The sequence below is a fragment of the Athene noctua genome, chromosome 13, assembly GCF_965140245.1.
Source record: "Athene noctua chromosome 13, bAthNoc1.hap1.1, whole genome shotgun sequence".
In the NCBI taxonomy this organism is placed as follows: Eukaryota; Metazoa; Chordata; class Aves; order Strigiformes; family Strigidae; genus Athene; species Athene noctua.
The window spans coordinates 11,675,371-11,702,779 of record NC_134049.1 but is presented as its reverse complement, the minus strand read 5'-3'; the positions used below and the strand labels follow the sequence as shown (position 1 = coordinate 11,702,779).

Below are 27,409 nucleotides of genomic sequence, written 5' to 3'. Positions count from 1 at the left end.
TAAACCTCTCATTATGATTCAGAGCACTGCATAGAAATCCACTATGCCATCTTTTTTTAATGCATTAAATGATCTACAATGTGTTTCTTTTGTGGTGAAACCCCATTGCTTCAGCATGAGGAGTGCACAGTGTACATGTGTCTTTGTTTAATTCAACACATTTTCCTCTTTCAGTACTGGAAATAAGACATTTTAGCAAATCAGTGTGTTTCTGAGAGTGTGCAGGGCATTAGAACAGGTAGGAAAGGCACACCGTGCATCGCACACAGGTACATGCTTTGAGTCTCCTAGACACACAAAGCCTGTCTGCTTTTTACAAACAGCTCCCGCAGCGAAGTGCATGTTGAAGAAATCACACCCAAAGAAGCAGGATGCTGCAGTTTTGAACTGGTCCTCTCTTCTGTATAGTTTGTGGTAGGTTTTTCCTTTCCTCCTGAAACAGCAGTGTAAAGAATTAGGGGCTGAAGGGAAAAAAAAAAATAATCTGCTGCTACTTGTTCAGAAACAGCAAGTAACCTCCAGTATGGGATTTTTATCTTACTGTCTTTGTGGTAAGAGAGGTAGAGAAAAGACACTCGAAAGCCTATGACAGTGTAGCCTGTAGGAGCTTCACAAACGGATTCAGATGTTCCATTCAGAGCAGAGATTTGATACAGAGTAATGAAATCAAATGGCTTAAAATAATCTTTTATTGATTTTTATGGAGAGAAATCTATACTTGCAGAATCAAACTGAGGTTATGGTAAGATCTGCCTTTAAGTTTTGCTTTGTTTTGTGCATGCGTATGCTTAAAACCGTGTATTTTTCTGTGCCTTGAATGGCTGCTTCTGTTTCTCTTTTAAGTCTGAAGTCAAGAAATGCATGCAGAAATGTTAACAGTGTAAAAATGTTCCATCCTATGACACATGCCGAGTTTTGAGAAGACCTTTTTTATGAAGAGCTGCTGTGGTGCGTTGGCTTGATGCGGTGTGGGGCAGTGGCTGTGTCCCCTGCCCGTGGAGCAGGGTCCAGGTCCCTGTGGGGCGCAGCGGGGGACGCGCCTCGTGATGCTGCTTCAGACTCATAAACAAACTGTCACGTGGCTGCGCAGCCCTGCAGAGCACTGTGCGGACAGGGATAGACAGCCAGAGCATTATCCTTATTGGATTTCCCCTCCGAGCTGGTGCTGATTTGAATGTTTTGGAATGAGTGGTGAATGAAACAACACAAGGCGCTCCCCCCCTCCCTTTTCCGTTTCTTTTTTTCTTTTCAGCGGTGGAGTTTAGGATGCAGAAAATGTCACTGAATCTGTAAGAAGTTTCTCTAAACACAGGTGCTTGCAATGCAGCCGGCCTTTCTTTCTTGACAAAAATACGTTAGCATGACCAAGCGCTGTACAATTACTGTCATGTGAGAAAATGTATAGGTGCAGAAAAAATAACAGTTGAGATTTTAAAGAGTTTTGGTCTATCCATGTTGGGTTTCTGCCCCCCCCATTTAACTAACAGGTTTTATTAAAAATGGCTTTTTCTATTGGTGTGTAATTCCTCAGACCCACCATGTACCTGGCGGAAGTTGCAGCGTTCTGGATGCGAGGTGATTCTTTGGACCACTCTGCTAACCCTTGATTGTGAATGATGAGACTTCAAAAGCATTTAGCTGTAAATGTGATGATAGCTCAGTTTCTTTGTGTTGAGTCTTTTGATTTGCAGTGTGCACATTATAGATGAGTAGGATACTGCCCATAAAACAATATATGCTGCAGTACTTTGTTAAGAACATAACTTAGATCATGAGATCAGACTTACAGCTGAATACTTCTTAGTTGTAATCCTCATCTTTAGACGCTGGAGCTCAGCAATCCTTTGGTTTGTTGGATGCATGTCAGCATTGCTGATTTAAAAAGCTAACCCTGATCTAAACCAGTAGAAACTAGATATGGACTTGCATGAACTCTGCAGCTTCTGGTTATTGATAGGGTTGCCAGTAGGTTGTATTGACTTTTTGGAAGTACTGAGTTCATTATGGTACTTTATTAATGGTTTGTAGGGAATAACTCATGAGGTTGCATTTTTAGGAGTCTGGGGTAGGGAGGAGGCCTGAGGAGTGATTTAAGAGCTCAAGGAACAGACTGCAGAGTGTACAAGCTCCAGAAGGATGATTAGGCCAACAGGGGAGCAGGGGAGAAGCTAATGTACAGAAGGAGATGGCAGAGTGAACAGGATGCTGTCCTACCTATCTGGAGATGACACCAATGTGAGCAAAGTTGTGTGCTGCTGTGCAAGGGAGATGAAATCTGAGGAAATGAGAAGCCGGCCAAGGGGCTTGTGGACTTGTAGAGTTTCTTTTAAGCTTAGCTTGGCAGATTTCAAACTACATCTAAAAAGATTTTTGGTTTCCAGAGACATTGCTATTAAGTTATTTGTGCTGAGCCTATTCTTTTTTTTGTTATCCATTGCACCGAGAACCAGAAAATGCTTATAAAATTGTCTTTTTTCAGAGGTACTTAATGCTCAGGAACACATTGACCTGGTAATGTCATTCTCTAAATGATAATTTTTAAGCCAGATACATTTGTTAATCTTAATAAAGACAGTTTGGAGAAATCTCCCTAGTTACAATGCAGACGGTCTGGACTGTGTCCCAAGCTGTGCAGCTGTGGGCAGGTCACGTAGACTCCAGGTTCATTATTTATGGGTGAAATCCTGTCGCCTCCCTGCTAGTGTGTCGAATAAGGCCGATAAATCCGCTGGTGATCACAGGGTGCTTGGACACTGTGGGTATTGGTGGCTGAGAAAGTCCAGTCGTGACTGACACTGGTTATATAGTAGGGGTTATATCAGACATTTGAACAGTGGAGTTAAGTGGGGACCAGAGGTACAAAGATGGGATTGAGATAATGGGAGTTGTGTGTGTCTGAAAGTGGCTAAACTAACTCTGTGTGTGTCCATCCCACAGTAGAGGAGTCTACCATCTCTATCCAGTGAACACAAAAAGCAGAATTAGATTAATCTTTCTTTTCTCAAGTGATAAATTTGGCAGTAATACCTCTTAAAAATAGTTATTGGGATGAAGTTAATTCAAAGACACATGTAACTTGCCCAGGTGGCACCATCTGCATCTGTGATTAAAAACAACTAGGAAGTTGAAACAAAGAAAACAGTGTAGTTTAAAAAGTGAAGTTAACTTGTAAAGCCATTTGGCTTACTACTTAAAAAGCCTTCAAAACCCCCTTGAGTCAAAATAACCAGAAATTAGAAACTTTTGGAAAAGATATCTTGTATACATTTTCTTATGAGAATCCCAAGATTCTGTTTTACATCCTTTTCACTTACGCAGTGTATAATACTCTTTTCAGCTAAATCTTTGTGATGTGATGCTGACTTTCATGGATCCGTCATACGTCATGTATCACTGTAAAGCTGTTGGCTCAGTACAGGTTTGTCAGACATGACTCACTTCTTTCCATGCTGAAGATGATGATATTTGTCGTCATCCTTTAAAGTCTGTAGAATCTTCACCAGAATATCTTTGCATTTGTCACAAAGGACCCAAGTCTGATATACAAAAATATTTTACGTTTCAGACTAGGCTGTGGTCCACTGTTCTGTTTCTTTGTGGTTACTGACACATCCACTGGTAGCATATTTTGAAAATATCCCCAAAACAAGCAGATGTCTAAAATAGTTTTCAAAACATAACCTGGCTTCTGCTTTGTCTTTATTATGTACTATCAGCCTGGCAAGAAAATATTTGAACCCCAGGTCCTCTGAATAGCATTTTGTAATCATGTACTGAAGTTCCTAATTCATGGCGTGTTACATTTTAAAGGAAAATTATTATGGTCATGTAGTGTCAGGGGCTTTTGCGTATCAAGACAAACAGCTGCTTCTGTTCCTAAATCTTGTGCTGTAACCTTGGGTAACTTGTCAATTTTTACTGCATCTGTTCCCCCCTGCTTTAAAATAGGCATCAAACACAGCCACTCAATTAGATTTCATGCTTTGTAAAGCATTTTGAGAACTGCTGATGTAAAAGCACTGTATAAATGTGAAGTATATATTTCTCTGTTACTAAGCGTTCATGAAGTGTAGTTTGTAGGAACCAAGGCCAAGAAGCTGATACTCGTATGAACAAGCTCTTCAAAACGTGGGAAAGGGAAACTGGTTTGTCAGATGAACTGTTGGTTGAAAAGCACTTCCCAGGAAAGGTATAAATGGATTAAAAGTTCCCCTTGTGGGGAAGGACATGATGTGGGGAGGAGGGAGAAATTAGTCAGTTTGGAGATCCTTCTGTAGCTGTTAATCCTCCAGCGCCAGCGTGGCCACCAGCGGATACTACATCCTTAGGGATGATCTCTGAGAAGCTGCTTTACTTTCTGTCATCACTTTTAACAAGCCGCAGTGCCTAGATAAAGTGCATCAAATGAATCTGAGTAATATTTAAGCTGAAATATGTATTAAGGGCAGTAGCTAGCCCAGCCCCCTTACTTTCTCCCCATGTCATTCCTAATTCATAAAAACAAACCATAGAAACCCCTTGAACTTTGTGCAAAAATCTGTTGCTCTATAATTTGCAATTTAAATGATACTTCTCTGTATTTGACTGCAGGCAAAATCAGCTATTCTACTCCCATCCAATTTAATGCTTTTAGTTTTGGGGGGGGGTGTGTGTGTGGGACATCCTGGAATACTAATTATTTTTTCCCTTCTCTGTTTCTTGTTTCATAACGATCAACAAGCAGGATCTGCTGTTACTTGGTAGTTCTCTTTTGCTGTTTTTTAGTGAAGGTTCTGTCTGCAAATTTGGATTTGTGTGATTTTTTTTATTTTTTTTTAAACAGGGTGTTCAGGCTAGTGTTTGCATAATTACAGAAAACTTTAATGTGTATGGCAGTTTAGGTTCATTTAACTGCAGAGAAGGCAGGGCCTTCCCTGCTTGAAATAGACATATCCATTTGGTGTTTCACTTTGCAGTCATGAGCATTGGAATAAAAATGTCATTTCTAATGATGGAATTGGAAAGCATTTCTCATATTGAGTGTGGTCTGATGACAGTAGATCACCGTCCCCCTGCAGCTGGCCAAAATCAGCCACAGGGCTCCTTTTATAAACAGGAGTATCTGGACCAGAGGTGATAGATAACTTTGTCACAACATTTCTCAATGTCAGCATTAAATGTTTTTGAGGATGATACAGTATTGATAACTCTAGCATAGCCAGAAATTTTTTGTTCTTGGTCTGCTTAGTGTACTGAAAATATACACCTAGAGAATGTACAGAATGGCATGGCTGGCATATTCAGAATAGATCAGTAAAAGGAGAAGGATGCACTTCTCAGTAATAAAAAGACAGTGTAGCATCATGAGGAGTTTGAAAATGGGAAGCATGATGATGTTTTCACCCATTTGACCTCTGTAACCAAAGATATCTGCAGTTCCTGGCTCAAGGAGACCTATAACTGGAAGAAAAGGTAATTGCACTCTTGTTTACTGCAGTATTATTGAGAAATAAAGCTTAGAATTCATTAAATTTTCCATTTGTAGGTGTCCTATAAATCTAATAATTTCTAGGGTAAACAAGGTTGTGAGCAGTCACCGCAGTCTGTCTGAAGTCTGCACATTCTGCATGAAGAAGCTATAAATACTTTCATTACTGAATTGTGTAGTGCTTGTTTGTTTTAGGAACTTCTATACCTAATACTAATCCTCTGCAGAATAAATTAAATGCTTAGTGAAATTTTGATGTTAAAAGAAAAATTTAAAAAACTCTAGAAAATGGTCAGTCAAATTTGAATGCTTTTGTGGAAGAACGTCTGTGCTTTGATTACTACAATGTAAACATTTTTTTAAGGTGTAAGTATGTGAAACCTGTTGGTTGTGTTGTTTGTTTTTTTTTTTTTATAATTTCAAGAGATAATACTACACTTTGCTGTACTTAGTTCTTCAAAGACATTTTTATAATTTTCCTCCCTGATTGGAAGAAAAAATACTCCATATTTAAATCCTTCTCTCAAAGTGAAGTGAACTTTAGTTTTTTGGGATAAATTTAGATTATTTTTGTTCTTGCTAAGTAGGAGGAGTTTTTAATAGCTTTTAAAAGTTTGTTTTGTTATGGGTATGCAAAGTGCTGGAAAAACAATTACACCGGTAGCATTACTGTTCAGGTGGTAAGTAGTACAGATTTTTTTTTTTTCCTTTGAACATCTGACTCACCAGAGTTGTCTGTTAATCTTGACAGCTTTATTGCAAAACAAAGTAGTTGAATAAACTGGAAAAAAAACTGCAGCACTATTGCCTGCCTACCTGCAGGAAGACTGTGACCTTGGGATTAAAGGGAAAGAGAGGCCTCAGTGTTCCCTTTCTGTGTCTCTGATGAGAACTGATTTGCAAAAGGTGCCACTTTCGTGAGGCTGTGGCCTTAGCTGAGATGACTTCAGCTGTGGCGCATTGTTTCAGGTTGTTGTAATTGTTTGCAAAACATGTTCAGGGGTTCTCCCCATGCCAGTACTTGTTCTGAGCATACGTAATGTGCAGACAAACCAGACACTGAGTGCCATGAGGGTTTAAGGTGGTGTTTCTTTGTCACAAGTACCCGTATCTTCACGTGCAGCGTGTTACTCTGTTCAGCTTTCAAAGCAACTATTATTTTGACTGAACCAAAATTTTTGTTGACCTATGCCCTTTTTTCCTTTTGAAATCTCTTTTTGCTTTATAGGGTGATTTAGGTTATTTCTCTCTCAACTAGAATATTCTAAGGACAAATTTATTTTGCTAGAGGAAGACTTTCTCAGTTCAGTTCAACAGATTGGGCCATGCTGGCCACTCGCTTTCCTGGTAATGTTTTTTGGTTAGTAGGTACAGAGACTGAATCGTTTTAAGCATAGTCCAGATCTTGCCACATTTTTATATGTGGAGCATTTGTAACCCCAGATAAATTCCTGTGAGTTTGAATATGGTCTGACTCCTCAGCACTGGGGGGGGTTGTGGAAATGCATGAGTCATTATGTGGAGGCTAGAGTACAAGGCAATTATATAGAAAGAGAAAAATGGTTTCCATGCTTCCTTTCCCCTTTAATGCTGGGCAGTACTCTTTCTGCTTTCTCTTAATTCCTGGTGTGACAGCACCATTCGGTGCTCTTCTGTCTCTGGACTCTGAAAAGTTTCATAGGAAGAGTTGTGGGTTTCTTGATTTTTTGTGGGTTTTTTACAGCTCAAGAACCGTAATGAATGTAACTCCATGAGGTTTAGATCCCGATCCCAGCCGCCACAACATATTTTGAATTTGAAATATCTGCCTGTGTCTTTTTTTCCCCTCGGCTTTTTGTATAAATATTTATATTGAACATATATAGGATCTGTAAGTTAGAAACAGTTTCTGTGCTCTGCAGGTGCCTGGCACGTGTTAAAAATCCATTGATTATGAGGCACCTCTATCATGACAAAGACTTAGGTTTCTTTCTGGGATTTATGAACTAGTAAAATGGTTTTCTTTAAAAGATGAGCTTTGGTTGCGTGATTCTTGGGCAAACATTAGGACATTCACATGGATTACAAGTAACACCCAGCCCTCATTTGTATGAAATCCATCTTTTCCCTTATTTTGCTGCATTTAGATATCTGATATGCTCTCTTTCTCTGCCGCCCATTTGAGATCTGTAGCGTGCCAGCATCGCTGAGTGCTGTATGGTCTCGGGGGGGATTTTGGATAAAGTTTGAGGGTTTTGTCTCCTTTTGGTTTTGGGAGGCCAATAAATAGTCTGTTGGACTTTGTTGTAATGACTTGGATTTGCCTGGTACTTCTTCTGGTGTGTCTGTAGTGTAGATGACTGATGGAGCTGTTCAGCTAAGCATGGAAGTGCTTCGGCTTGCAGGCACTGCTAAAATAAATAGGGTAAGTGCATAGCAATAACAATATGGTTTGGGCTGTAAGCGGGCCTGGGCTGTAGACGGTGTATCAGTAGCATCGATGCACAGTCCAGTGCCAGTTAGGCATGTAATTGCACAGAAATGGCCTCTAATACCAGTTTCAAGAAGAGCTGCCAAAACCACAGCGCTTAAGGCCTCTCCCTCTGAGTTCGGCCAATGCTCGAACGAAACAGCCCCCAGCTTGTTCCTCCGGGACACAGGCCTGCCTTGTTAGGAAATCGGTGAAGTTTGGGAACCCACAATACCTCACATAGCTCTGTGTACAGTAACGGAGGGTGGAAATAGGGCCATAGGCATGAGCAACCAGACGAGTTATAAATATAGAATACTCTCTCAATTCCAGTTTCGTTAGTCATGGGAGGACAGTGAGAGTTTTATAAACTTATAAGGAATATACAAACAGTTCTGAATTTAAAATAACTCTGTATAATTTTTTTAGTGTGTGAAAAGAATATTCTTTTTTGAGACCATCCATGTAAGTATCTGCTATACACAGAGAGTAAGGATCTGTGTATTTATATGTTCATGTGAATGTGACTTGAGATGACAAAAAAAGGTACAGGAGGAGAAAAGCGTAGCTCAAACGTGCCAAACTCTAGCAGAAACAGAGTGGGAAGCAGTGTGCTTCCCACTTTGTGCCAGTATCAAAAACATGGTTCTCCCCCCTTTTTCTTTAATAAGTGCCATCTGATGCCGTCTCCAGCTTCGGAGCAGCCGGGCTGTATCGCTGAGCTGGCTTTGCTGCAGCCTGGAGCCCCCGTCAGATCCACTCATACAGCTACAGCTCACCTTGACTGTCCTTCCTATAAATAAATAAATAAAACAGTCTGTTAATCCCTAATCTGATCACAAATCCTTACTACAGGAAAGGATTTAGAAAGTCCGAAGCAATGTCATTATGATTTTTTCCCAGTCACACTAATAGGAATTCCTCAAAAGCGTGTGCATGTGTAAAAGCAGAGACAACTTACGCATCCAAGTATTAACAGTGTATTTGACTACATGGCCAGCAGTGGGGTGTGTGCTGTTTGTCCTGTGTGTTATGTGTGTTTGCAGTTTCTGGGGGATGGCATAGTCAGGTGTGCTTTTCCTCATTCAGTTTATTTTATCAGTGTGTTGGAAGAACTGAAATAGTTCTGTTTCATAATGGAGGATGTTTTTAAAGATAGTGGACTAAGTGCAGGCTGGGTGACATGATGTCACACTCCTCTTAGGTTAGAAGAAAACACTGAGCAGTGGAGCAGCAGACTTCTAATTCAGGTGTTTCAAATCTTTACTTGGCTTGAGCGAGCTGGGGATTCGGAGCCGCTGAACTTGCAGCGGTTTGCTTGGCGCTTCCTTTGGGGTTGTGGCAATGTCCAGTGCCTCTGCAGATCGGGAGCGTCCTTGTGCTTCTTCTCAAAGCAGGCTCTGCTACCCAGATCAGCCCTTTCTAGCTGCGAACAGGCAACTGTTGCAGCAGTTTTATTCTTTGGAGATAAAACTGTGTAGGATGGAGTTAAAAGTTCATGTCCAGACAGTTCAGGATGATTTACAGGCTATGAAAGCAATTTGCATCAAATCTGAGAAGATACTCAACATTTTCCCTTTTCCATCTGAAAATGCTTCCATGCACAGTTGTGGTGTATAAGAAGAAACTAATTTTAATACAGATTTGAAGTCGACTGTATCCTTTCCACTCTTCATGTTGCTTGTAAATTTGTTAAAATGTAGTAATGCATGATCTTCCAGTCTGCTTTTGGGTTCTACAAACTCTGGCGCTTTCTGTATTCCCTCTGTGTTTATAATGGAGAAAAGATTTGGAATAAGAAAATTATTCCATGATTACTAAAACCAGGGAAGGAGCTCACTGTTTGTTTGTTGTGGATCTCAAGAGAGCAACCTTCAGTTGCTGTCAGATTTGCTTACACTCTCTTGTATTTCTGGAAGTTGTGAAGGAAATACTTTAATTGTTTTGAACATAATTGCTTTAATATTGTTTGAAGTCATGTTGATCTTAACAAGATGCCTTCATTTGCAGGGTGCAAATATCATAAGTGATGACATACTCCCGGACTTGCTAGTCTGTAATTTAAAACAAATGCACTCAGGTGTCTCTGATAAATTTCCAAGCCATCAGTATTCTTACATCTTGTTTTGCCTTTCCACTGTAATTCTCCTCTTTTCTCAGGTTCCTAGGTATCTAGATCTCAATCCCATTTTTAGTGGACTATCTCCCTAGCAGGTGAACAGCTTGGAAAAAAACCTTGCTCTGTAGTAAAACAATTTGAATATTCTTGCTCTCTTCCTTGAGTTTTAATTTTTTGGATGTTTAAAACTCAACAGATTTTGTTACTTGTTGTTAACACAGGTATCCTAGTTGGAGATGAGCAAAAACTTTCTACGTTTGCCCTACTGTGTGTATTGTAAACATCAGTTTTAAGGAAGCTTTTTGTTTTTTCATTCTTAATGTAATTAGCCTTTGACTGGAGCAGTGTGGATGCCTGCCTCTAAGACAAGCATTATGTTTAATTGCTTGTGCCAGAATGGTTAAGCCTGTTGATGGGCTTAATGCATACATGTGAAGGGCATTTCTGAAACGAAGCAGGAGTTGAATCCCTCCGAACCGGTGACTTTTTTTCTCCTCAAGATGAAACTGCTGTTATCCTTCAGCATTAAGAGAACTGTGTAATTTAGGCCAGTGTGATAATGTTATCAAACTGTCTTCCTCCTCTAGAATAAACCTGGAATGTGAGTAGTATTCTTCCTCCAGCTGGGGTTTTGCCAGGAGGTGACTGACCAGCACTCCTCCTTGCAGTATATTAATTAAGTCCTGTAAAGCTTATTGCCTTACACTTGCAGCATTTGGAAGACAGGCAGATTAAATCTAGCTTTAAGGAACAAGAAGCAAAACCCCTATATTGCTCATAATCTGGAGCCAAAAGAAAAACAGTTTGCTTCAGAGCTGTTCTGCAGCAGCCTTTTTCCTTCTGTACGTGTTACTTGAAGAGTTCAGGAACTTCAGTTGCCCCTTTAGAAATGTGAACAGATTTGTGACCGTGAGTGGTGGGTGACTGCAGTGGACAGGGAGCAGCTTGCACCACTGCAGGGTGACCCTTGCTTTCCTGCTTTCATCCCCACTGGCATCAGCGTTACTGTTCTGATTTGCATCTTCCAGTGGGAAATTTCCCTTTTCATAGAGGAAATGTTTCTAGAACAGTGCGCTACTGATGGTAAAACATTCCCAACCAATTTGTTTACCTAGTGTTGAAGATAGAGTAAAACTGGCCTGAATACCTGATAGATGCTTGTGTATATGCCTCAGTTGGGTTTGTTTATGTACTGAATTCATACTGGCGTAGAAGGGACAAAATGGACTTGTTTTTTTCCTCTTTCTCTTGAGTGCCAGCTGCAGTGGTGCCAGTCTGGGTTGTGCTGGGCAACGTAAACTGTTTTGAAAGAGAATGCAATTTGTGCTGCCTGGGTTTGTCAATAAGTCGTGTTTATTTGCACCTTCCTGGTCGTTAGTATTACGCACTTTGGAGCAAATGGAGTAACTGTACTATCTATCGGTTCCTGTTGACTGTGGTCTAAGGCAGTTGTTTTGTTCACTCAGGTTTCCATTTGCTCTAATTTCAGTGTGATGTGAGTAGCTGTAACGCTGCTGGAGCTTTTAGTAGGGTTGATTGCTTCACTTGCGGAAAACCTGAAGGGATGGGAGGTTTTACAGTGCCAAATAATGTCCCCGAGTCCTCTAGTCACTCTAAATAAAATGGATTTAGCACACATGTTGTTACGTATCACAGCTGGGAAGCCTGGAAGCTGTTTAGAGGTAACTTCTTGGATAAAGAATGAATGATAGATGGCTGAAAGAGGGGTGTGTCAAGAGGGGTGGTCATCAAACTCCACTGTATCCAACTGAAATATGCTTTGGGTTGTTTTCATTGACATTTTTAATAGACTGCTCTGTTCTTTTTAGCTGGGAAGGAGAGCTGCAGGTATGTTATGCTGAGGCATTTGCATCTTCGAGGGATTACAAATTATGCCATAGGCCTCTGGCTCCTCAGAGCTGTGCTGACGTGTGCTAGTCTGAAATTTTCTATGTACTAAAACTATTCTGAGGGAAAGATAAAACATTAATGTTGAAGAAAATCTAGATGATATAGAGTACCTTACCACAACAATATGTTCTAGCAAAGTGTTGGTTTCATTGAGTGATGAATGTTTCCTCTCTGTTTCATAGACCTTACTGCATCTGGTGGCATCTGGGAGTCTCCAGGTGCCAAGTGGTGCTGGGCTTTCTTCTTCTAACCTGTCTCTGGTCCTTTCTTCCACTTCCTTTGCTGTGGAATCATCTACAGGTGCTGCCATCTGAGCAGTTGGATCCAATTGCTTCACAACTGGCTATACAGACTTTCAGTGTGGTACTGTTTTTCAACCATAAAATCCTGAGGAAGGGGATGTAAGAGTAGATTCCTTTATCAGTCTCATATGATTAAAACCCAAGCAGTTAGTGGGCTGATGTCAGGTTGGGGAAATCCTTTGAGGTTATTTTGGGGTTCTGGATGCTTCATCACACCTACTTCTTCGCTTAGGGGATAAGTCATACAGCATCTGTGACTAATTGATATACCAAGAAGCAAGAGACCAAAAAGCTTTGTGTGGAAGCTGACCAGATATAGTTAAACCTCAGCTGGTTTTGTATAGGGGGAAGAAAGGAATTGACAGAACAACTTCAGAGTAATTTCAAGATCCTTGGAAAGGTCTGCCGGATAAAAATGGGCTGGTAACGACTACGATGTAAACATGGAAACATGTGAGTAGTGAAATGGTGTCGAGTCAGACATAGCTTGCAGGCTGTTGACTTAATGCCTGCTTCTTGGTATAAGTTTGTATAGACCTATCCAAATATTTTACTGGTGGGCATGATTGTGTGCATACTAGAGGTATAAAGAGGAAGGATATGATCACTTTCAAGTCCTAGTATCAGTGCTGGCTGGAAGTGAACCTCTGAGATGTGGCAGCTAATTTCAGAATCTGTCAAACTTTATGCCTTAACTACCAGGAAGTAGTTCAATATGGCAGTGGTTTTTTTCTGTCAGGATTTTCACTGAATGTGAGAGAACCAGTTTTAGAGTGCTGGGGTAAAAGAGAGAAGAAAAAAAATACACCATCGTTAATGTGTTGCTAATACCTGTTTCTGTAGCAATATAAAGGTTTTATACAACTGCTCCAAGCTGTCTCTTCAGTTCTTTGGAGATGACTTGTACCCATATTTCTGTGATAGGAACACGTTACTGCATGTATTTAATATGTGTATTTCCTTATTGCAGCCTTTATTCTGTAGTTACTTGATTCCAGCCCTGGCCATGAATCACTGGAACTGGATTTTCTGAGTAATGTCTCTCCAGTCTCTCTATTCTCACAGTGTACTGAGCAAAAGAAATCAGGTCTTGTATAGGCTGCTTGAGCATTTCAAATCAGCTGTTTGAAAGACCGTACCAAAGTTTAGACCATTAAAATGCAATATTTTTAAAATTCTGTCATATAGAGGGATTAACATTCCAAAAATGACGGATTTTTTCTGTCTTTGTGGATAAATTTAGACAGCTAATTTTTTCAGTAGTTGGCTAGGAGAAAACACTCCCTTCCTCCTCTGGTTTCTCTTTAAAATTAGGCTTCCCCCCCCTCTTTCTGAAACATTACTTTACGTGAAGGATGCTCTAAAAAAGCAGAAACAGTATAAAAAAAGAAAGGATCGAGTATCATTTTACAAGGAGAGAAAGAATCTTAAAAAAAATATTTATCCCACACTTGGCAACCTATTGCTTGCCCGCATGTGACTGGCATGGTGCCATCCTTGGCAGAGGCCAGTGCCTCAGCTTGCCAGAAGTCTTCGTCTTCTGGCTGCATTTTCACTCCCTGTGACTGATTGTTTATTCACCTGATTCTTCTGTTTCAGCGTTGCTGAAGTCATGGCGTCTTGGAGATGATAAGAACACTTTGTCTGTCCAAACTGTACAATAGCCATGATGTCAACGCAGAGTATTTGCAGTGAGCTTTAGCTTTGTGCGCACTTCAAATACCAGGGAGGTATTAGATGTCAGACAAACTTACTACCACGTCCTTAGCATGAGGCTGTCCAAAAAGGAACTGCTGTAAATATGGGGAGATGATTTGTTTCTTGTGCTTTTTTTTGGAGAGTTGTGTTTGAGGTTTTCCCAACCTTGCATTGTGTTTGCAATTTTGGTTTAGCATCTTGGGGATTTTAATTGAGAATAATGAGTCTGAGTCAGATTCTCCTGGAGCTCCTCTTGTTTGCGTGATCTTTGTATTTAATTTAAGGTATCTCCTTTCTGTATGTTGAATCTGATTTGCTCAGTAAGTTGACATCTTGTAATGATGTATTTAGACTTTTTTTGGTAAGGGATCATAGTATCTTAATAGTATTTGGAAAATCTCCTGAATTTGGTTGTCAAGAAAAACTTCTCATTTGTACAAGTCAAAAGGTGAGACATGAATGGTCAAAGAAACTACTATTACTGGTTTTGCTCCAGTAAATTTGTTTTGTGGCTACTGGTACTCTTGTAATGTCCTTCTCTGAAGATCTGTTGATTATTCAGTATTTTCACTCCCTAAATATAAATAGACAGTTTAGTCTAGTCAAGCCTTCATCATCTCTTTAATAAAGTCATGAAGCTGCTTAAGGGTCTGCCCTTCTCCAGGTCTTGCTTTGTCTTCCTTCTTCCATGGCTGCCCTCCAAGGTCTCTGAAATTTTCCATTATCTTGGTAGCTCCATGTGATGACAATTAAGCATTTTTTGCCCTTGTGCTTGTCAGCAAAGATTTGTTCAGGGGTTTGGGGTTTTTTGTATACAGTCATCAGCCTTTGTGATCCAAGGCACTGTTGTACCTGGATGATAAATTCTGCCCCCAGATGTCAGCCCACTATTGGCTTATGTTTGTCTCATGTTCTTGCAGACTAAAGTCAACAAGTTAATTGAGCATATTTCAGGAGATTTTTTTAGCAAAAGTATTTTGGAACCTGCATTTTAAAAGTTCTGGTAAAAATCTAGCAGCCCAAGGAGCATTTTCGGAGGGCAGGGGGAGGATAGATGGGGCTGGATTTGTAAGGCCAGCCAGTGTTGTTTAGTAAGATTTTTATAAAAGGGATATCTGAGGGAACTGACACATAAGGCAGATAAGACTTTTTGTGGTTGTTAATATATCCTACACACACACACAAGTTCTTGTTCTGCCTCTTCAAGGAAACAGGATACCCGTATTGTCTGCAGACTGAAAACTATGCCAACATTAGCAAGAACAAGCAAAAAATAGGACTGGGAGAAAAGCAAGGTTGCTGAGCTTTTAAAAAACTATCTTTAAAAAGTTTTCAAGAGTTCTTGTTAAAATGGTTATGATTAAAATATTACTATAGTTTTGAAAACCTGTTTCACTGATTGCCTTTTTCATGTGAACTTGTACATCCTTCTGTGCTTTAATTTACATTTCTGTAGACGACAGTCAGCAGATTTACCAGGAGATGTAGGGAATCCTATTTATATAGCAGACTGTTCATGAATGGCAGAGGCATTAAGGGAATACAAAAGTCTTTCCCAAGAATGAAATAAACTCAATCTTTTTCTACTATGTTTATCTGAATACTTAATATAGCAGCATTTGTTTTTTAGAGAATTGTCTAGATGAAAGAAAAAAAATCATGTAGTTAATCAATAGATCTAGTAATTAACTTTGTGGAGGCATGGGGGTGTGTGTGTGGTTTTTTTTCTTAGTAGGGCTTTGAACTGGAAATGTAGCTACCACATGAAATCTGAGTTCTGGCACCCACTCAGAACAGCAGTCCATCTGCTAGCAAGGCACACTGTTGTTTTTTTTTTTAAAAAAAAAGCTTTTTTTTTTTTTAATTCCTTAGTAGTTGCAAATGCAAGTAGTACTGTATACCTTAAGGTGAAAGGCAATTTGTGATGCCTTACTAAAGTGTCATCCAGACAGACTTTATTCCCTTTACACTAGTGCAAGTTATCATCAGAAAAAGAATATACACCTGCATGCTTGTGTATTCTTGTGTACCGGTTTGGTGTATGTAGTTTTTTGCTTTTCAAGAAAAAAAAAAATACCACATCTTTACACAATGCATTATTTAGCAGTGATTTCCTCTGCATTCCTGCTCTGAGTAGTCTTACAAGTAACTGGCTCTGCAAAAATTTTCTTAATTAGGCCTGCATGTAATATTTGTGCTACCTGGGCAAGCATCACCCATGCTCATGCTCCCATCAACTTGTTGTCATAGTCTCCCCCCTCCATCCCCTTTCTATTTTTATGCCTGGTTTCATTCTGAAAAAATGAGTATCGTGGTATGGAGCAGTGATGTTGGGTTATAATAACAGTATGTGCAAGGAAAGGGTTGTAGGATTAAGTAATGTTTCTTTTCTATTTGGAAAAGATAGATGAGCTCTTGGGCAGCTTCAGCAGTACCTTCTCCTCCAGTAGACCTGCTGCATTCAATTCAGTGTATCCAAGCTATCTTTAATGCGAGTCTGTTGTGTTAGTGGTATGTGGCTACATATATACAAGAAATAACACTGTCAGATACTGTAAGCAGGTCTGATGATGATACTTCATAGCTGCCTGCTCATACAGGGGACATACTGTTAAGGCCGTCAGGTTACTTGGGGAGTACCTGCAGGTTGAATTTCCTCCACAAATTCCTTCTTAGCCTTAATTTTATAAGGAGAACTCTGCTTTGTACCCAGATGATTAAACTTGCAAAGTTGGCAGTTTGGGCTTAAAAAAGAAAAAGTGATTAAAATTTAGCAAGATCAATATAGAACCATCTTGATAAGAAATGCAACATTCTCTGATGCAGTTTTACAAGTCCTTTTCAAGGTGGACACTACCTTAAAGCTGGCAAAAAATGGCTTCTTATAATCAAAACTTGACATAGGATGTCTAGATCTTGATTCAGAAGAATGAACACGTTTTTAGGTTTGGTGTGTTTTTTTAAATTATTGCTTAATAGCACTGTCATGCCTTTGGTCCCGTATCATGACTGTGGTGCTTTGCTCAATAGCATTGTAAAATTGTACTGTAAAGCCTACTCCTCATTATGGGATGATGAGAGGGTCGAGATTTTAGGATGTTCGGTCCTTCATTAAAACCACACTGAAAGATAAATGACCATGCAGAACTTTTGTGGAACTGTTACAGTTTCATAAACATTGTCTTTCTCTGCAGGCTGGGCTCTGCTGCTTCCATGTTCATTTTAGGATAATAACTTCTTTGCTGGTTATATGCTTTCTGCTCAGATCATTCAGTTTAAATGTCTTGTGGTGCTTTGCTTGGATCTTGCTGTAGTTGTACTACTGAAATTTTGTTTTATGCTGTTATTATTGGTACTGTGTTTTAGCAAAGTTAGAAAGTGGAAAACAGTTACTTAATCCAAACCAGATTTCCTATCTGTGTTTGTTTACAGAGCCTCTGGCACACAACTTGCATGGCTAAAAGGCCATACAGTGCTGTAATCAAAATGTTGTTGTTACATAAATATAATGCTGCCACTTCTTTTGATGTAACAGTGGTGAGTTTGTCTGCTGACGATTCTCTTTTTGTTCATGTCTTCCAAGCTGAAATGCTTTCACGTAAAACAAATGTCTTCATAAATTTGTGCCGTTTTTTTTCTCCCTTTCATATTTTGTTCTCTAAACCCAGAATTTGGGGATAAAGCAGAATTCTGTCATGTTCTTCAGGGGAAAATAGTAGCTCCATGATTCCACAGTATTTGATGTGTACCATCTGTACTTTATTAAACCTCATTTTGCATACATAAGCAACATTGGGATGCTGCATTGGGGTCAACCTAACCATGTGTGCTACAGTATAGCAGTGCTTTATTGTACAAGTGTAATTAAGTTGTTAAAAGGAAGCTTGTTTTCTTGCCAGTAAAAGACCAATTTGAAGTACAAATAGGGAAGACAAGAAATGCTTAGAAAGACAATAAGTCAGCACTCAAAAAAAAATTAACCATAATACTAGGGTTATGGAATAGGTTCCTTGCCTGTTTCCATTATCCTTATGTTGATCTTGCTTTCAGCAGTTTTCCTTATTGTTTAATTGGCTTCTGTTATAAATCTGATCTGAGAAAAATATATTTTCAGGCAACTAAAACTGACAAAACCAGAATTTAATTTGTCACTTTTACAGAGGTTCGTTCTTTTTCACAGATACATGAGGGCCCAGGGAGTGAAAGCGTAGACTTCTATGGATCAGGGTTTTTTCCTTTAGTGCCATTCACTTCATTTACAAGCTTTTGTTCATGCTACCTTGCTTTCTGTCTTGCAGTGTGCCCCAGCTCATGTGGCAAGCGAGCCTGTACAGACCAAAATGAGTGTTGCCATCCTGAATGCTTGGGGAGCTGCACAGCGCCTGACAACAACACCGCTTGCGTGGCCTGCCGCAATTACTACTACGAAGGAGTCTGCATGCCCACCTGCCCTCCTAACACCTACAAGTTCGAGGGCTGGCGCTGTGTGACTAAAGAGTTTTGCTCCAAAGTCCCTGCCACTGAAACCAGCGAATATGAGAGGTTTGTGATTCACAACGATGAGTGCATGGCAGAATGCCCTTCTGGATTTATACGCAATGGGAGCCAAAGGTAATGCAGCTTCTGGAAAGTCCATCAGAGTTGTCATGTTTGAATTTTTCCACCCCTTATGCTGTGGCATCTTGTGATGTAAATTACGTTAGGTAGAAATGAGAGCGTACGATGAGGAATTGTGTTACTGCCTGGTAAAGGCTTGCTTAGATGAATTCACCGTTGAAAGGTCTGATTGTATGTGGTCTTGGACTTTGTCAGTTGTCACTGATTCTTCTGAAGGACTTGAGGAGGTCAGTACAATGCAGAACCAGGTCTTCTGTAATAGTAATAAAATGAAAGAGAAGGCCCAGGAACACAAGGTTAGAGGTTGGCCAATGACCATTATTACACAGAACAAACTGTAGGAGTTATCTTGCTTTGCATATTATTTGCTTTATGTGTGCTAGCCTTTGACACATGTATTCTGTAGTGTATTTCATTTTACTTCCCTTTTTCCACTGTTTCCAGAAGGATATAACAGTGGTGTTTTAGAAGGGAGCAATCATGCAGATGGTAACAAAAATAATGCAGCAACTGACAGTGCTATACAGAATGATTTCTTGGAAGAATGTCACTCACCTGCTCTTATTTAATTATAATAGTTGGAGTGATGCATGCTTATGATTTTCTTACTTGATCAGTGGTTTAAGCAAGCAGCCTCAGTTACCTGCTGACCTTTGGAGGTTGTGGACTTTTGAGTAGAGGATAGTCAGAGTGCTGAAATTGATAGTGCTTCAGTACTATGCTACAAAGATGTTTTTGTAGGTTGTTCTAAGATGTTGGGTGTTTTTGAAAGGTCGTTCTGATGATACCTGCACAGGTGGTGTGTCTGTGCATGTGTGTCATCCATCCATTCAATCAAATAGTAAGGCAGTCTCTGGTTGACATTTGGATGTAAGCAACTTAACACTGTCTTTACTCAAATCCAGATATTCACCTGAGAAATGTTTCTTTTGTTATCTACTTGAGCTTGTAGTACCAGCTGTTTGAACCACTTACACTGAAGTGCATGGCCATCCTATCTTATCTCAGTGTTGTGCTCTGCTGCAAAGATTGAAAGGAGCTGTAACTCAAGGCTAGTGAATGTTTTGTTCCCCAGAGGTGGTGTTAACAAATAGTTGCAAATGGAAAACATTTCCAGCATTCTTTGTATGTTTAGTTGAATGCTTCTTGCTTGTGTCTGCAGTTTTTAGTGGTTTGTGGCATGTTGTAGTGCAGGATTTTGAAATAGGTGCTTACTACTATGAAAAGGAAGCTTCTTTCTTTTATTGTTTAGGCATGAAAAACTGTTGTTATCAATTTACATGTTTCTTTAAGCCTCAGAAGAAAATGGGTTCAATTTCTTTCAAAAAGAATAAATAGTAAGTCCATGTTTGTCAGCATTGCTGTCAAAAGCTTTCGTCTTTGGAGCTGGGGTTGTTTTTTTTCTTTCTCATTTTTCCTTTCTAAAGAGATAATGTGGAGTAAGTAATAATGAAATACAAAGGAAAGTACTAGAATGAATTGAAAATTTAAAAATTACCTTGAATTTGGAAAGATACTTACCAGGAGGATTGATCAGAGGGCATGTTTTGTGTACTCGTGAAGCATTCATTTGGAGAAGAGTATGCAGACAGTATAACATGGAGCCTTTAAAACCAAAGGCTAGGCTGGCCTGAGTTCTTGTTCCTTGAGTTGGGCCACTAAAAAACACTTCTGTGAGTGTTTGTGAGTATAAGAAGCAGGAGAAGTGAGCATGTGCTTCAGTGTTTCCTCCCAGCTTCTGGGAATCCAATTTCTTTGAGTTCAGGGCTTTGTCTGTCTTGGTGTTTTATACGTCACTGGTGGACCTGTTCTCTCTCTGTGTAATCCATTTTGAACCTGCTTAGACTTCTGGCCAGTCTCTCCCTATTTTTGTTGCAAATTAATTTTGCCTTGCATCAAGATTCCTGCTTCTCTTTGTTTAAACTTGCTGCTTTAATACCTCTTAAGCTATAAGAAATAGTGACTAATTCAGTGCTCGCTTTCTCCACATCACTCATGACTATATGCTCCCACAGTTGTCTTTCCCGAGCTAAACCAGCCAGGAGCATAGAATTCCCTAGTGCTGAGCTTCAAGTGTTGGTTTAAGGGCACGGAGACAGACAACTTTATAAGAACTTGAACAGTATTTTCCCATCTCCAGTTCCTGGCTGGCCTCTTTTTGGAGGTTGGGCCTGGTTTAGCATGACACTTCACAGCACTCTGAAGCTGTTTGCATAAATAACAAGGGTGGTCTTTCTGGGTATAATGAAGTTAGAATAAATGCACAAATGCAAGGGCACTGGGTTTTACCCAAAGTACCTTCAACTTTGGAAGGACCACAGAGCCTTTCAGAAGCTGGCAGACAGGGGGTATAGGTCTGTTCCTTCACTCCCATGTTGCTCTAAATGGGAGATACGATGCTCCAGCCTCTCTGGAGTCCAGTGGGCGAGTGTGCTGAGTTATCTGCAACCCTCTGCAGAAGTATGGTAACTTTCATTCTAGCTTGAAGGATTTGTCTAAGCTTTAGAGGAAAATGTCTTTCAAAATTGAACTCAAAGCTGTCCACAGACTCAGAGTTTCATATCGTGACTTATTTTGCGTCTCCCTTTCTTTTCTAACAGCATGTTCTGCAGTCCTTGTGAGGGGCCTTGTCCCAAAATTTGTGAGGACGGGAAAACGAAGACCATTGACTCTGTCACATCAGCACAAATGTTGCAGGGATGCACAATTCTCAAGGGAAATCTGCTGATTAACATCCGTCGTGGAAGTAAGTGATTGCCCTCTCTTTATGAACCTCTGATAAGGCTGCTTTTAATATTTTTCCTTTTGTCTCTCAGCATAGTAAGAACATTAAAACCTCAGCAAACTGCTTTCCAGTCCAATAGCAGTACTTCTGTTTGATTTGGCCAACAGTAGCACCATTCTTCAACACGCAGATGGAATAGGTATTCAGAAGCTACCAAGTTATAAAAGGCAGTGAAAGCTGGTATTTTTGTTAGCTTTTTTGGCAGGACAGGGAACCAGGATTAGGCAGAGATGAGCAGTAGTCCCAAAGGAATAATAAAGGCCTGAGAAGGTGAAGTTGAAAATCCTTGCATCTGGGTAGGTAAATAACTTGTCTGCAAGTAAAACATGATGCTGTAAGACTGCATATCCTCACTTCTTAAGGCAAGGCGTGGTATCTTGCTAAAACATGGAATCCAAAGTGCTGAGAGCTCTTATAAAGCATAGCACTGTGCCTCTGGATGGTCATCGTTAGTGAGCTGGCCACCTTTGTCACATGTCTTGAACAAGCTCTGGATTAAATTTGTCAGAGCAGTGATTCATCAGCCAGGGAAGTGTTGACAGTTGATGAGCTCTTAAAAGCAGAGTAAAAATCACTGTTAGTTTTTATTGGATGTGTATCTCCCTATGGAAGTTCCCTTTTGGTTTCATGAATAAGGTTGAAAAGCTGAGATATATTTGATTCCCCTCCTCCTGCTGAATGAAAACTTCAGGGTTTAGAAACAATATGTGGGTTATTTCACTTGTGATCCCACTGCTACAGTCTTCTATATAGGAGATGTTCCAGTTACCTAGGGCAAGTGTGGGTTGTTTTATTTTTAAAGTATTATCTTACGTGTGCTGAAGAGCATCTGTTTCCTCCCAGCTTATTTGGTGTGGGAACCAGCCATTGGTATTGGGCTTCTAAGGCGTCTGTTAGGACTTTGGTGTTTGTTGCCATCCCCTAGCAGCTTCTCCTATCCTGAGAGTTTAAAACCTTCCCCTCACAACTGCAGTGTCTGCAGTGTAACTTTGCAGGATGACAGTGGGCGTGGGCCGGGGATTGCTGGAGGCAAGGACTGCATGTCTCGAGCCTTGTGAAGGATGGGGTGTTGTAGACCTAGGCAGGGACAGTACAGTTCCTAAGGAGGGGACAGTACTGAACAGTAGAGCTTGCTCTGCAGTTGTTTTAATAATTCATTCTAGAAAATCACCTTTAGTGAGTTGTATGGAACATGCTCCGTGACATGAAGACATCCTTATGGTTTTGTCTTTGCTGTTTCATCAAGAGTTCTCCAGGTTTTTTTAACCAAAGCTCTGTAGGTCACTGAAGCAATGCTTTATGCCCCAAAGACGACCAGTACCTCCACCTCTTGATCTTCAGTCTCATTCTCTGTCTTCCAGTGGAGCTTTCTGCCTGAGCTTTGCTCTGTAGCTGGAGAGCAATTCCAGTCTCATGGATGTGTACATTTACACAAAGGTTTTTTTATCCCTGCAGAATGCTGGCTCAACATTTGGTGCTGGCTTTGGAGTGCAGTGTCCATGGAAAAAGCAGGTATACCAGTATGGAAAAGCAAGACTGGTTTTCCACTGTTGCTCTGTAGCTTTATTTTGCTCTTCAGCCATCTGTACGCACAGGCAACTGTTCCTGGGAGGAATACCAGTGTGTCTCATTTTCAAAAGCAACAAATACAAACATTTTCTTCTACCAAGCTAATACTGCATTAAGCAGAGTAGCAGTTAAAGCTATGAATTCTGCAATAATAAAATTATATTTTTCTTATGTAGATAACATCGCCTCAGAACTGGAGAATTTTATGGGTCTGATTGAGACAGTAACAGGGTATGTGAAGATTCGTCATTCCCATGCATTAGTCTCCTTGTCTTTCTTGAAGAACCTGCGGTATATTCTGGGAGAGGAACAGGTGGACGGGTAAGTGTTCAGATATTTGCAGATGCAATTTCACTTTAATAGAAAGTCACAGAGAATAAATCTAGTAATAAACATCCACATACCATTTATAGAAACTTCTTTTCCACTAATATGCAGCATTTTTCTCCTGATGAACACCACTGCACAGTCATTGCTCATTTGGATTACTTTCCAAATCAGCATGTTGAACTGAGTATATTAAAAGTATTTTTATGGTAACTTTGCTGTTGCTTTTCACTTTAGGTTTTTTTAGAGAGATTCTTTGCATAGATAAAGTGTCATCATTTGTTCTTTTTGCTCTATTTGAGAAAAGAGTGTCTTCAGAAAGAATCGGATGTTCTTGCAGTTCTTTACTGTGGACTTCTAACAGTTTTATGGAGAATGTCAGCTGAAAGGAAGCCTGAACTTTATTAACCAGGGACTGCAGCTGGAAGTGACCCAAGTAATATGAAATAGATGGCAAGTTGCAATTGTTTGCAACTCCTTGAAATGCTAACATTAAATGAATTATCTATTGAGCAGGAAAAAGAGTGGTCAGGAAATGTAAAGTTGATCTCTTGAAATGTTTGCTGTGGGTTGTTATGCAGTGTGTGATACTTCTTGCTGTATATAACTGCTGTTTTCCTATGATGATAAGAAATAGTTGAGACAAGGTTTTATCTCCACAGAACTTGCAGTGCTGAGGTGTGGTGATGGTCCTTCAGCAAACTGCCTTGCTCTTTCTCTTCCTGAATTGAGTAGCCATCCCAAGTTTAAACCAGTGTTCTGTGGGACAAATAAGTCTCCCTTAGTAATTACAGAACTAGTAAATGAAGAGTTTTGGGAAATCATATAAGAAAAGGTGATGGGAGGGTCATGGGAAAGGTTGCTTGTCTGATTTATCTGCCCCGACAGGATAAAGTTACAGCATGAAGGATTCTTCACAACCTCCCTCTTTCTCTCAGGCTAGTCTTTGGTCAGCCTTAAATTCTTAAAATTCCACCATCTGACAGAGCAAGTTAAAGGGCAGCTCTTCATCCTGCACTTGAAAAGCATGCTGTCTTTTCAGTAAGAACACTGGCTCTACGGAAAAGCTTGTTTCTAATTGCAAATCCTAGAGGCTTGTCACTTTGCCGAGCGCAAGGCTCATTCAGCCCACTTACGATGTGGTGTGCTCTCACAGATACTCCAATTATTGATTTGTCTTTTCTTCTCTCCCCCCCTCTCCCTTGCTCTCTTTAAATTTGAGTTTAGCTTTGTGTTTCAAGTAGTAATTATACTTATGGTGCCTTGCATGTCAGCAAGCAGAGCTGATATGAAGGGAAATGGCAGGTTTTAACATCAAATTCCCAAATAGAGAAGTAAATAGGTGCAGCATTGAAGAGGAAAAAGGGGGACAAGTGGGGGAGGTAAAATTAGATCTATAATAAAGAACTACTTGGGCTAAAATTCACTTATGCTAGGAAATTACTGAAGTTACATACTTCAGGTCAGGGACAGTCTCTTTGTTTGGAAAACACCTAGCATAATTTAGGCATTACCAGAATCTAAATACCATTTTCAAAAATACTTAGATGGAAGTAGGCACCTGGAAAGAAAGGACTGAGCTTGGACAATTACTTTGGCAGTTATGAACAACAGGGAGTGGGGTCTTAACCTGGGAAGTACTGGGCTGCTGGAACAATAGCTGTTTATGCCAGCATTGCCTTGCAGGGTGAGAGGAAGGGTAACTTAAGATCCATTATGATAGTTGTTCATTACATGACTGACCCCACCACCACTATCCACCCTCTTTTTTTTTTTTAATTGAACTGGACCAACAAAACTACTTCAGTATTTCTTTTTTCCTTATGCAGTTGCTCGTGCCTGCTTTGGTTATCACAGAAAATGAAAAGTTTAGAGGCAATTTACTTTGTTTTAGAGTATTCATTGCCTCGTGAACACTGTGTCTGTAGTGAACGTGCTTCCAGGGCAAGAAAAACATTTCTCTTTGTAAATAGGGAAACTGAAATGGAGGTGTGCTGGAGGTGTCTTGGTGTCTGTTGCAGGATTTTTATTCCCAGCCTGGCATTCACTCTGCTGGGCCCCTCTGTCCTCTGCTGGGGTGCTGTGTGTTCGTTCCTGTCATAGACTGCAGCTGCCATGTTGATGAATGACACTTCTCAAAACATCTCCAGGTTGGCTACCTGCAAAATGAGCCATTTGTGGCGTTCGGGAGCAAGCGAGGAGATGGTGGCTGAGGAAGGGTTCCTGTCATGACACTGAGACTGGCTGCTGATGTTGTGATAAAACTTCCGTAGCAAACTCAGGACAGTCTCTACAAAAGCAAAACGAACCCCCCACCGTTTCCACATCATTTTGAAACAGAGGCATCAGTAGCTGTCAGGCTTGTTGGAAGGTGTGAACAGGATCTCTAGGTGTTGTATGGCTCCTCACTGAAGATTTTACAGTTGCTTTTCCTGGGATTGTTAGATTATGGTGAATTCAAACAGTCAACACGACAGCAGCAAGGCTTGTTCTAGCCACAGCATTTCAAGCAGTCACCCTGTGTGTGGGAGTGTTTTAGGAATAACATCCTCTGGGCTGGTGATAAACACAGGTCATGAGCCTGTCTGCAGTGGCAGGGTCCCATGGGGGAATGCTCCTCAGCTTCGTTTTTGTCGAAGGGGAGCCGATAAGGACGCTGTTTTTCAGCCATCCACATGCAGGTGAAATTTCAAAAACTGATTTGGGGAGTTTGTACACTGAGGTGTGAGGCTGGGCTTGTGTGGGGGTTTAAGAAACTCATCAGTTTGCCTTTTTGAGCTGGACAAGAAACACTGAACTTCAGTATTAGTAAGGTGCATTACTTCTAAATCCATAGGTTAGTATAAAAGCCCCTGGTTTCCTACCTATGTATTTGCCTGTGGAGATGCGATTCTTGGCCAAAACCAGCTGTTTCTAAGCTGCTTACAGTTTACATTAGCAACGTGTGTTTAAGTATCTGTTAAAGACAGAAACTAGAAATTAGAGACAGAAACAGTGGTTCTGCTTGAAGTTCTGGTGGGCAGACATAAGCAAAAGAATGTAACAGCATTATTAAAAAGTTAGCAATGTTTTGATAAAGTTCAGGCTTGTAGAGAAATGCTGAAGAATGAACCTATTTGAAGAGAGACCATCGAATGGAGCATTTTGTTCGAGTATTGTCCTCCATACTGTTCTCTGTTGAGGTGTTGTGCTCTGTTTGAGTCTGTAGTCAGGTCCTCATCAGGGATCAGGGTCACACTGTGGTACAAGTGTAGAACGTATATGATGTTAATAGACAGTTTCTAGCCAACTTGTGGCATGTTTTGTGTATGTAAAGCAGTAAGTGTTTTACTTTTTTCCTGTCTCTTGTTGGTTGATTGTCTCAGCGATCTGGTTTAGTGGGATTTTCTGTCTGTCTTGTCATTGTAGCGCTGAGAGGTGAATGTCTTCTATTCTGTGTGTCCTGCAGAGTTGGTCCTCTTGTCCCAGGGTAGTCAGTCTGCTATAAACCTCTGCTGCCTGGTAGCCAGCTCATTCACTGCTCTCATTCCCAGTTCTCCGCCAGTTCTCATTGCCTTTTTAGTGCAAGCCACTTGCCTTTCTTCACGTGCATTACTCTCTTGTTAATAGTGTACTTATCTGGTCATTACAGCTTCCAGGAGCTTTTTTGTGTCCTGTACACTTTGGAGGGGGATAAAGGGTGATTGAAAGCTTATTGAGAAGTTTTCATCACCTGCGTTTCCTTTTGGTTTGAATCTCATGTTCTGCCTCCAATCTTTACGATGGTTGAATGTGCACAGATGCAGCATTGCTCCTAGATACAGTGTGAAGCAGGCTTTTCATGTATGCAGTCAGTCATTAAGTGGCTGTGGGTGCTCTGCAGTTGGGGATACACATCATGTTGTGGGAATTCTCTCTTGTGGGTGTGCATGGGTTATGCAGGTCGCCTTGAGGCTTTTTATGGCAAGCCAGGACCAGATGTGCCTCCTACTCCTGTTCAGAGGTTTAGCCTGTCCTTCAGGCCATAATCTCCAGTCATTCCCTTAGTTACTGTCTCCAGGGTTTGATTGGCAGTGCTTTGTTTTCCTACAGTGAATCTTTTATTCTTTCGATGCTATCTTCCTTTGCATTCTGATTTTTTCCACAGCTGTTAGAGCCAAAGTCTGATATAATCTATCTTTATAAC

General features: G+C 40.4%; 1 protein-coding gene across 3 annotated transcripts in view; it reads left to right on the top strand.

Moving 5' to 3' along the window:
* The window catches only part of IGF1R (insulin like growth factor 1 receptor), a 192,802-nt gene that overhangs the window by 122,886 nt on the left and 42,507 nt on the right, over nt 1-27,409 (top strand). For all 3 annotated transcript variants that reach the window (XM_074917682.1, XM_074917681.1, XM_074917679.1), the window contains exons 3-5: nt 18,245-18,557; nt 21,164-21,309; nt 23,094-23,238. In XM_074917682.1, coding sequence (XP_074773783.1) covers nt 18,245-18,557; nt 21,164-21,309; nt 23,094-23,238 — 604 coding nt within the window. The remainder of the gene's footprint in view (nt 1-18,244; nt 18,558-21,163; nt 21,310-23,093; nt 23,239-27,409) is intronic.